The sequence below is a fragment of the Gavialis gangeticus genome, unplaced genomic scaffold (assembly GCF_001723915.1).
Source record: "Gavialis gangeticus isolate Ggan-Ray unplaced genomic scaffold, GavGan_comp1, whole genome shotgun sequence".
NCBI classification, from domain to species: Eukaryota; Metazoa; Chordata; order Crocodylia; family Gavialidae; genus Gavialis; species Gavialis gangeticus.
The window spans coordinates 126,581,063-126,593,083 of NW_017729022.1; the positions used below are offsets into that span (position 1 = coordinate 126,581,063).

General features: G+C 44.2%; 1 protein-coding gene across 1 annotated transcript in view; it reads right to left on the reverse strand.

Annotated features, from left to right (window-relative positions):
- Positions 1-1,219: 1,219 nt before the first annotated feature.
- DTD1 (D-tyrosyl-tRNA deacylase 1) overlaps positions 1,220-12,021 on the reverse strand; it is a 33,485-nt gene continuing 22,683 nt past the window's right edge. The window contains exon 4 of the mRNA XM_019515874.1: positions 1,220-1,383. Coding sequence (XP_019371419.1) covers positions 1,220-1,383 — 164 coding nt within the window. The remainder of the gene's footprint in view (positions 1,384-12,021) is intronic.

Consider the following 12,021-nt stretch of genomic DNA (forward strand, 5'->3'; position numbering starts at 1 on the left):
TGATGATTGACTTCCATCAATTGCTACCCTCTGGGTCTGACCACAGAGCCAATTTCCCAGCCAGTGGATCGTGGTGGACCCAAGGCCACAACTGGCCATTTTCGCCAAGAGGTGATCATGGGATACCAGATCGAAGGCTTTTTTGAAGTCAAGATATATGACATCAATCTCTTCTCCCTCATCCAGGTGATAGGTCACCTAGTCGTAGAAGGACATGAGACTGGTCAAGCAAGACCTACCCTCAACAAACCCGTGCTGGCTGAAAAAGGAGAGACCGGGCAAGTCACATTTTCAGTTGTTGCAACAAAGGCCTGCCCACATAAAGTAAATGCTTGCAAAACCAGAACTTGGGAAAATGTCTAACATGCCTTCTAAAAGCTCAAATGAGCTTAAATTAGTCAGTTGCTCTCAAGCCTTTATGTATCTTGGTTGCCATGATAGTGCTGCTTTCTCATGCCTATTTTTAGGAAAAGTCAAAGAATAATCATGGTGACAAGAGAAAGATGTGTACGAGCATGCAGCAGCAAAAATATCAGGTGTCGCAGACACCATTTGTATTCCATGTAACCCTGACCGGGTGGGTTCTGCAATAAGAAAGGGCAAATATAAATGTGTCAGAGCAGCTGCCACTGCAGAATCAAACTTTGAAAAAACCCAGCCTAACTCAGCAACTTATTATTTTTACCTCAGGGGGTAGGAAAGCACCATCAGCCCTGAAGAGATTACATTTGCAGGGTTCACTTGCCTGATCCAATTCATCCCAGCAGAGTTGCCCTGTTCCTCATTAACCTCCTGTACAATGCAGAGTTTAATCTGAAAGCACTCTAATTTCTCAGGAACGGATGTTCTCCACTTAAATCATCCTACCTAAACCCACCTACGGCACAAACCCCCAAAATGTCAAGAGTCTAGAGGTTTATATAAAGAATAGGTGCATTAAAAACACAGCCTGTGACTCACAATTAAAAGGCAGGCTTTAACGATGAACAAAAGTATTTTGTAAATGCTGCTCCACATGACACATATGTGACCTTTAGCAGGACAGTAGGCAGCCTTCAAGAGGCCATGGAACTGAAGAAAACAATGCAATTACTTAACTTTGTACGAGTTATGGAAAGCACAAAACCCTTATAACAGAAAAGCAAGCTATACTGTACAATAACTGGAACCCTCCCCCAGAATAGAACAAAGCCCCTGACACACCCTCATTGCAAGGCTGCTATGTGCTGTCGTGCAATGGGAGGCCTTTCCCCTTCCCCTGAATCAGAGCCTTCCAACAACTCACCTGCTTTGGGTCTACAGTGGCTGCAGGGGACTCCAGTTCAATAGTCACGGGGCCATCATTCTGGATGTGCACTTGCATGTATGCTCCAAACTTGCCATCTGAAACGAGAGAGAGAGATAGAACATTTGCACAGGAGTCTTAGAAGAATAACACGTTAAGAACTTCTAAATGGTACCATGATAAAAAGCATGGCCAATGCTTTCAGTGGCTCTCTCAAGTGAAGCTCATATATGCAGGTGTAAGGGACAAAGGGACTTACTGTCAAGATTATGAAGCATCCAGCAACTTTAGCAGGCTTCCTCTCCCCCCAGAAAGAACAAAATACTTCTTAAAAAAAAAATAAAAAAAAATCAGAAAATCTACTACTAAGTAGGAAAGAATGTAAACACATACACTTCAGAGCACAAGCAGCTAACTGATAGAGGTTAGAAAGAAATTTCCCCTACGGCAGGGGTCAACAACCTATGGCCTATGGAGCCATGGGATCCAGCTTGGAGCCAGGGGAGTTTGCCAATATTACACCACACCATGGCCATATGTCAGGGAGAAGAAAGAGAAGCAAGATCCTAGCCCCAGCCCACGTTGAACCAGAACTGGCTCATTCCATCCTGCTGCCAGACAACATTGCCAACCACTGCCCTATGGCCATAACTGTCCACTATGAGGGGTGGTTTTTAGACTTCCACTGAAATATCTTCTATCGGCTACTGTAGGCAACAGGATATTGAATTAGATGAACTCATAGTTTGATCTGATCTGGCAATTTCTTTATTCCTCTTTGAAATTTGAGATGTCCAAACTTAAGGTGCCGCAAAAATATTAACTGCCCTCTCTTATCCCTCCAATCAACTGTTGAATTGGAGCCTACTTATTTTAGAAATGCCTAAAACCATGAAAGCAATTGATCAGAAGTGATATGTTTGCCACATATATTCCCACTGCTTTACAATTACGTTTACTTTGGGGCAGGGGACAATTTTTGTTCTGTGTCAGGACAGCATCAAGTACAATGGATACCCTGTCCATGATCAGGTCTCCTATGCCCTGTAATTATACCTATGGCAGTGCCTCAGGCTGCTTTGACAAACATCAGCTCCAAGATCTGTGACCACGATACATAACTCAGGAACCATGCATAAAATCATGGACCATGGACTAGACCTTATTCCATCTTGTAGCCATTTAAGTGTACATTTATATCATGTCTCCAACAACCACAGGGAGGGATGTTTCCAAGAACACCCTGGTCCACCTCTCACTCACCTTGGCCAGACCCAGAAAGGTGGCAATGAAGGCACTGGAGGGGCACTCCTACAGCTGCTCACAAGTCACGATAGGAGCTATAAGGGGAAATCTACAGAGCAGGTAGCTTTCGGTCAGGGCATATCCAGGAACATCCCTAATCAAGAGTACCAGGGACCTGATACAGATATAACAGTATATTTATTTGCTGTAACAGGGTAGCTGAGTGCCTGGAATAGGGACAGCAGCACAGGAACATGGGCAACTTCCAGCTACCGGTACTTCTAGCATGGTTATGCGGCTGCAACAGCAACTGTTATTTTTCCATCCCCCTCTTAAGTCAGTGACCAGGGATGCTGCCTCTGGTGCCCCACCTTGGTTACACTACTGGATATATCCTTCATATCTAAATACAATCCTATTCTACCTTGTTCAATTCCCTAATAAACTGTTCATGCAAAAAGAGGATAGGCGCTCCTCCTCTTTCTCCTCAGCTTAGCTGAATGTTTCAGTGAACATATACATGGTTTTAAAAATACTGCAGGGTTACTTTAGATAGCATTCAAAAAGGATTTTCAGTCAGCAAGAAATTACCACATCTTAAAATTTGCTGTTCCACACTTTGGCACATACAGGATGAGACAGTTTATGGTGGAATCTCTAATTAGGAGCAAATGGACACTAAATTTATAGACTATTACTTTAAGCTATCCAAACACCAAGGCTTCTTTTAGTCTCTAAAGCAAGCACTTGAAAACCCCCGATTACAGCATTCTTTCCAACCTTAGATGCACTGTCCTAGCAGTGGTTTTGGATCCAACACGCTTAAGTATATCAGATATACTGCATGTTCACAGAGAATGGAGGTTCCAGAGAAGAGTCCCACTTCTGACCAAGTACTATTCTGAAAGAGTGTTTAAACTTAAAGCCTTTTCCATTAGCCCAAATGGACCATGAAAGTTGCTAAAAAAACACTGAGCCAAATCCTGGCCCATCCACAGCAGGACTATGCAGCCTGAATATAAGTAGAAACACCATGCTTCTGCTGTGCAGTGGCTAGCGGTATGCAAAAGTACCAGGTCAAGCTGTATGACACACTCACGCAAAACTGTTGTCCCAAAGAAGTTACAGTGGCCTGTGGGTGGGCCCAGGGAATAGCACGGGTTGGGCCAGAACAGATCTACGGGAGAATGAGCTCCTGTGAGCACTAGAAGGAAAAGTGGTCTGCAGACGACTGCCATTAGAGTACATGGCAGCTACCCTGCACTGTGCTGTACAACCTCCTTTCAATCCCCACCCAAATCCTAAGTCCTTTTTTGGGTCCCAATTTGAAAACTAGGTGTCAACCCAATTGTCATTAACCCCACCTTGGGCTGAGGGTTTTCTGGTGTTTATTTCACTGATATGGCATGTGTAGTCTCATTGGAAAGCCCACAATATGCCATTATGCTGTATCCATTTATGTTGCCTTTATCACTGTATAGGTTATATTATGCTGTCTTTATATATCTTTATGATTTTGGACATGGTTAATCAAGGGAACCGAGGAATGAATACTTAAGGAAAAGGAGTGGATAGAACTGCTACATCTTGCTTGCTATTGCGATACTAGGGTAAGGACAAAAGCTACTCCCAATCACAGACAGAAAGGGTCACTGGTAGGATGAACACTCAAATTACTGTCTGTTTGTAATGGAGAAGACAACCACACAAAGCAAAGGCACCTGAGAGAAATGGCTCATCAGCCAGAGAAATGCCAGGTGTCCCAGGAAGTAGAGAGAGGTTTCTGGAGGATTCTGAAAACTCACAAAAAATTGGGACAATGCAGAAGTGGGGGGGCACTGGCTTGGAAATATTATTAGGGCTGTTTGGAAGTTGGCGAAGGTCTTTGGATTTTTCCCAGGCTAGAAGGAGTCCAGAGCCCCAGCAGTTGGGGCTGGCAAAATCAGCAGGGAAGCTGATCTCTAAAAACACTGGCATAGCTCTCAGGAGGGCTACGACATAGACATATGAGAGGGTAAGAAACTTTACTTGACTTTCTGTTCTACGTTTGTTCACCAGAGTGCCCCAAGGGATGACGAGGTCGAACGGCCATAAACTACTGCAAGACCATTTCAGGCTGGACATAAGGAAGAATTTCTTTACTGTCCGAGCCCCCAAGGTCTGGAACAGCCTGCCATCGGAGGTGGTTCAAGCACCTACATTGAACACCTTCAAGAGCAAATTGGATGCTTATCTTGCTGGGATCCTATGACCCCAGCTGACTTCCTGCCCTTTGGGTGGGGGGCTGGACTCGATGATCTTCTGAGGTCCCTTCCAGCCCAAATGTCTATGAAATCTAAATCTATGAAATCTATGGACAACTTTTTTTTAATAATAATTCTCTTCTTTATAACGAATCCATGTGTTGGTTTGTCTCCTTACTGACTGCCTGTGCAAAGAGTGATTTCTGGGTGAGTTATATTCCAGGCTTATTCATTCTACGAAAAGGAGGACCTAAATTTTCTTCCACAACCCAAAGGGAAGCCACTAAGGCTGGCAGAGATTCCTCTGCTGCATCTGTGAGGTCCCCTATAAGGGCAGATTGGAGCTGAGGCTTGCAGGGATAAGGAGCTATTGCAGGGCAGACCCTGCTCTGCTGATTAGGATAAGTTGCAAAGACAAGAGGAAGAAACTCAAGGCTCTGGGAATGCCCTGTAGACCAGGTTTATGATATCCATGCTCCCATCCAGAGGACAGTATCTTGCATTTTGCAATCACCAAAAACTGCTCTCTGACTGCAGTCAATGCAGTGACATGCTGGTTTTCTTTGCAACTAAAATGCACCCTGATCCAAAGCAAAAAACAAAAAGATTACTTGCGATACAACCCCACTAATGATTTCCATTAAAAGGGACAACTGAAAAGCAGTGGTTTTAAAAAGCTGCAACAAACTTAATTTTCTATTCAAACAAATAAAGGTATCTTGAAATCATCACTATTCTCAGAAAACAAAATTCTATTCTCAATGCAAACTAGCAAGGCACAAAAAACCCCAACTAAGTTACAATGGAAAATAAAAGAAAATGTATGCAGCTAAAGTATTATGAAGCAAGTGAAAAAACAGACCTGTTCTCATTTTATAAACTTGCAGGAGGCTGGAACATGAAAGGAGTCCCACAGAGAAATGACGTTAGAGCAATCAGAAAGTTACAGCGATTATAATTCTTCTGTACATTTTTCAAACTCTTCACCACACACGACAGATTACAGCACACAGAGAAAACCCAGGTGGCTTCCCCTATATTTGTGACCCAGGATTTTGCTGGCAAATCACAAGAGTAAAAATTTTCTGAAACTATTACAAGCAATTCACAGCTGAAAGATAACGTTTTTTCGATAAAGTTTACTGCTTGACCCATTGCTATGTCCCAGATTTTAAAAAAAATCTAAATATTGACACCAACTTTTCGAGAAAGACTTGGAGGCAACTGGATCTTGACTACAGCACAGGAAGCCTTACAGATTTGGCCTCCACTCAGAAAGAGAAAGCAGCTCCTGCTTCTGCTAACTACTAATGATCTGGAATGCTAGCATGACACCTCTGCACAGGCTGGCAGGGAAGGGCCATACTAAGATCTAAAAAAGTACCTGAAGCAGTTCCATAGCTTGCAAATAAGCAACTATAAATTGTGGGTGAACTTTCATCAGCAAAGAGATCATTGTCACTTCTACACTACATAGCAAACAAGCTGCTTACAAGTGGCAAACCTGTGGTCAGGCAAACCTAATCCTAATTTTTACAGTCTTCCTTATCAAGAAGAAAGTTATTCTCTTAAACGTGATTGGGGGGGAGAGCAGATGTTTCAAACAGCTATTTCATATCATACCTCCAATATTTATAATTTCACACGTTTAGCCTTGCATCAGCTCAGCTAAAAAAATCCAAAAAACCCAAACCAAACTACACGTGTGAATCACAATTTTCAAAGGCTCATAGTATACTCAAATCAAACTTAGGGTTTCACCGGAACATTCAGAGCACTTTTGTGCAATGAGGTCTTTCTACCCAAGACGGATTTTTTTTAAAGGCATGAGGATTATTTCTTCCAATTCTCTTCATACCTAAAACTGACTGAATACTCCAAGAATATGCCTCGGGCCACGCTTGCAGAATATTTCAGACCAAAGGAGAAAGATTTCACAAGTTTGGAGCTACAGAAAATAGCACCATAGCATTAAAATGCTTGCTAATGCTTGAGATAGTGAGATGTCAGCCCTCTATACCTGCTTGCTCTGCACCCTCCGTTTGCAAATCTCCCACCCTGAGAACATGTCATTCTCCTCTGCCATTTGGAACTGGCAGAACAACAAAAAGAACGCCAGCTCTGGTTCTCTGCAGCCTCCAAACATGTGTCCTCAAAACTCGCTCATAAGCAAGCTCATGTTGCTAAATATCTAACCACTTTAATGCAGGAATCCATTCCCAACAGGAGTTACTCTCTCCATCTCTGTAGGAACCACTGCATCTACTTTGCGTGCCTATCCCAGCATTTGCTCTTCAGAAGCACGTGGTACTTTGCTACTTGACAAAAGAGGCATCCCTCGTGTGGAAAGCTCTCTTCATTTTGATTTAATGATATCCTGAAAGGATGAGTCAAGCAACAAGCCTGGCTCCACCTAACCAGAGCAGAGGTAATGCCTGTTTGTTTGAGATACATTTCCATCTTGCCTCACTGTGCATGTAAGCCAGTACTGAAACACCTTGGACACAAGCCTCAAGACTGCCTGGGGAGAGTATGTTGAAAAGTCTTCTTTGGGGTCCCAACAAATTCTGACAAAGATGAATTCCCCTGCTTGAAAGAATGGGGTCGGGGGGAGATAAGGTGCAAGAATCCACAATCTCTGGCATGCATCCTGTACTTCAGATGCTCCTGGGCAGACTTCCCTAGTGGCCCACTATTGCCTGTAGGACAACCAAATAAATTAGAGCCGGACACTTTTCTGGAGGGAAAGAGTTTCCTCAGTCTTGACATCTAAAACTCTTTGCAAAGAACACTTCTTGGCTAGAGGAGGGATGTGTGAACATGTCAGGAAAAGGGATAGGTATTAAGCAGCAGCCTGCAGGAAAAAACTGAAACTAATTTGTTCAAAGCTGTTATAACCCACCTTCAGTACTTTGTGGCTACAGCAGTAATGGAGGAATGGGGAGTTAGAGAGACAAGCCCTAGGGATTTGGGGTCTGCCTGGACAGAAGATTGGTTTGGGGGAGAAAGGGCTTAAAAAGGAGCATTGCAATCAACGTGGCCAGGGTTTCAGATCACAATCTGCTTTCTTGTGTCCCTCCTTCAAGGTATATACCTGCACTGTTTCAGAAGCTATATTGGTAAAAGTCACAGTTGCCAAAAGGGCAGGAGAATCAGAACATCTAGCAACGCACCTTATATCCAAGAGAGCAAGCAGGCCAGGGAGATGGCAGAGCTGGGGCAGAGAGCTCCCTACATGGGGGGAGTTCCCTGCCCAGCCTGGAGCTGGCTGGGACCTGTCCCTGACCAAGATACTTCTGGCCAGCCCCAGCCTGCACAGAAAAGTCTGCATGGAAAATCTGCACAGAAAATCCCCGTCCAGCCAGGGGCTCATTGCTAACTGCCCCTCCAGTGGGTTAGGGCAAGGGACTGGGACCTGCCCCTCCCCTGAAGCTGTTTCCAAGCTGCCTGCCCCTGATCAGGGATTTGGGGCCAGGAGCTCCCTACTGCTGGGGCAGGGGGACATTGTCTCCACCACAGCAGCAGGCAGCTCCCAGGGGCAGGGAGCAATCTCCCAGCCCCCCCTGCCAGAAGACAGCGGTCTCCTGGCCCCATGCTCCCTGCCAGCCCCTGGCCTAGAGCTCCCCCTGGCTACTGCAGGGGGAAGATGCAGGGCTGAAGGGGGCAGAGCAGACTGCTGCCAGGAGCAGCACATCTGCTCCCAAATGGCTGCATGTATAGACACCTGGCACAGGGTGGGTTTACTCCAGAGCAAGTTACTCAGGAGTAACCCATCCAGCAGCACTTGCACATGTAGATATGCCCATTGTCACTGAACTATTGCCCTAATGCAGGGGTGGGCAAAATATAGCCCATGGGCCAGATCCAGGCTATGCCTGCCCTGCCCCCATAGCACTCTACACCGCTCCCCCACAGGGCAGCCTGCACTGCATTCCTGCCCACACCCGCCGGCTAAGCTTTAGTTTGATGAGCTTTAGTTAAAGCGCCCCTGCCACCATTTTGAAGTGTGGGAAGGCTGATACACGAGACGCAAAAGCTGGCTGGAGTGCGTTAATTAGCACACTCCAGCAGACCCAATTAACTGAGTCTGCTCCAACATGCTGTAATTGTAGCACATCAGAGCGGTCTCCCATCACATCTACTGGCACCCTAAGCTTTTAAATCATATGATCAGCAAAGGTTTTATGCTGGTTCTTGATTACTCAGAAGTGAAGACTGAAGGATGTTAGACTTTATAGTCTTAGATCACAGGTCTTCTCTATACTTCTCATACCAAGAGCATGCCACATAGCAACATCTTGGCAGTACTTAAGGTTGGAGTAGAAGAAAGGCAGTGGAATTCCTTGGCAACAGTGAACAGAGTTTCCTTCTGGTAAGTAAAATGCAGCAATTTGAGCAAATGCCATTCACAGCTCAGAAGTTCTCCTGGCCGGCACGGTAGCTGCTGGAAATGAAATCTGAGCAAGAAGGATCGAGACAAGACAGAGATCCTGGGTCCAACTGGTGGATGATTGGTGCTTAAGGTATCTGGAGACTCCACAGGCTGAAAAACTGTTAAAACATTTTTGAAAAAAAGCACTTCACATGGACTAAACCTTATGGAACCGTTATGAATATTTAATCTAACTTCCTGCGCAACCCACCATAAACTTTCATCCAGCAATGACTGCATTGTGACCAGTAACTTGTAGCTGTACCAGTAAATGTATTTCAGAAAGATACCTGGTCTATCTTTTCAGACTCCAACTGATGCCAAATCCGCTTTGTTCTTTGGCAGGTGGTTTCCCATGGGTCATTACCTTTCCCCTTTAAAATATACTTCTATTTCCTGATTGAGTATTTTTTTAACTTCAACTTCCAGCCACCAGATTCTGCCTTTGATACTGACGGGCTCTTAAATGTAAGAGACAAATAACTTCTCCCTGGGTAAGTATCCCTAAACTCATCAAGTCACATTTCTTCTTTCTCTTTAAGACAACAGCACTTTACAGAAATATAATTAAAATGACAAATTAAGTTGTGCTGCCCCCACCTAACCTCCCTCTGAAGATCCCTTTTAAAAAGTCTATACCCTTAAAGTTTTGCATGTGTATTCCAGGCCAAAAAATAATTTGAATTTGAATTTAAGATGATATAGACATGTCTTTTCTGAGACACAAAACTTTAAAATTAGATGTAATGTGTTTTTAGAATATTCTCTGGACATACCTCAAGGAGATAACCTAAAAACTTTACATTTGCTTTATGGAGAAGTTTCCCTCAGACCTTGTCTACCTGTGAAGTTACACCCAGTTAACTTTGTGCAGATGTTCTTACCCAAAATAAGGGCTTCAATTCAAGAATAAAAGTGCCTATCCAAGGAGTTCATAAGGGACAGTTGTTCTGTTTTACATTTACACACAACCTTAATCTAAATTAACTTCCCTGTATAAACTAGCCCTTTGCAGTAATCTGGCTCTCTGTATGGTAATATCTGAGTGCCACACTATCATTTCAGCATTTATCCTCACTGCTATTCCTATGTCAGATGAGAATTAAGGCACCAGAAGTGAAGTGGCTTGATCGAGGTCCATAAAGTAGTCATTTTTAGTAGAGCATGCAGCTGAACCCTCTTTGCTCAAGTCCCAAGGTAGCTCATTAGCCCCTACAACATCCTGTCTATTATCCGTTAGTGCAAAGGTTTACTTCTAGCAAGGTAAGCAGCCGATTTTACGAACTTTACAGTGCAGACTGCAGGATGTCTGAAGCCTCCATCCATCCGGTCAGAGCCTGGACATTACAATTCTGCCAAATGTATGGTGAGCTCAGCTGGCTTCATCAAGTATGAAATGCTCCAGCTCCAGGGGAGGATAAACTCTGCTGATGCAGTCCACAGAGTTTACAAACTCCCATCTGTGAAACTACTCAACTTCAGAAAAACACGCTGACAAAGCCATCACACTCTCTCAGCTACAAAAGAGCTGCTTGGGTTGAAAGAACATTTAACTAGAACTAGATTCAGCAGGACACAGCCTGGGCCAGTCTACTGACAGTGTAAACTGACAGATACCTTGATAGACCGTTCTGATAACTCAGGCAATCTGCAATGTGTATTATCTGGCACAGAGCGAAGATAGTAACTCTCAAATCATCACCTCCTGCTACATGTGAGAATTTACATTTCTAAGCTTGCATTTTCAGCAAAAAGAAAAAAAAACAGACATGGAAGCTATTTCTGAAGTGAAAACTGGCATTCAAGAGATGCTGCCAGAGCTTCTGTTATTTTATTTCAAGAATGTATCTATTATGCTACTGAAGAGAGATCATTTAAAACACTGCTGTCAAAATACAAACCACCTGGAAGTGCTTCACAACCAGTGAAACAGAGGGCTCTGCAAAGTCAAGCAGTAAGGTCACAGGCACCAAATATTCAGTGCCTCACTCTCTAAAGGAGAGAGGCAAGTCTCTCCATTGCTCATTTAACAAAGCAAAGCCAATACTGGAACAGTCTCTTCTTGCTGACTGCAAGGGGAGTTCAACAGAGCAGGAACAGGTCCTTCCTCGGCAATACAGTGATATATGCATGTAATAATGAAAAGAAACAGGTAATGTAGTTTGTAACTGTGGTGGAAAAGGAGAAATCTGAAAGCCAGAGATTGAGAATTCAGAAAGTAAAAACTTTGGGCGTCTATAAACGTGCTCCGGGGTGGAGGAGGCAGTGCTTTAATTAGAGTGGCTCTGGGAGCTGCTCTAATTACAGTGTCCACAGTATCACGTGGATTCAGCGTCCCACGCTTCAAAATGGTAACAGGAGCACTTGAACTAAAGCTCCTTCAATGAGCTTTAGTTAAAACACCCCTGCTGCCATTTTGAAATGCAGGGATGCTGAATACACGTGATGCAGAGACTGCTGGAGCATGCTAATTAGCACATTCCAGAAGACTTTCAGCAGACCCAGTTAATCAAGTCCGCTCCAATGTATGCTAATTAGCATGCAATGAAGCAGAGGTCTGTCACGTGTATAGGTACCCTTTCATAGTTTCATAGTTGGTAGGGTCGGAAGGGACCTGAGCAGATAGTTTCATAGTTTCTAGGGTCGGAAGGGACCTGAGAAGATCATCTAGTCCGATCCCCTGCCATGGCAGGAAAGAGTGCTGGGGTTAAACGACCCCAGCAAGGTGTTCATCTAACCTCTTCTTAAAAACCCCCAGGGTAGGAGCCTGCACCACCTCCCTTGGAAGTTGGTTCCAGACCCTAGCCGCCCTGACC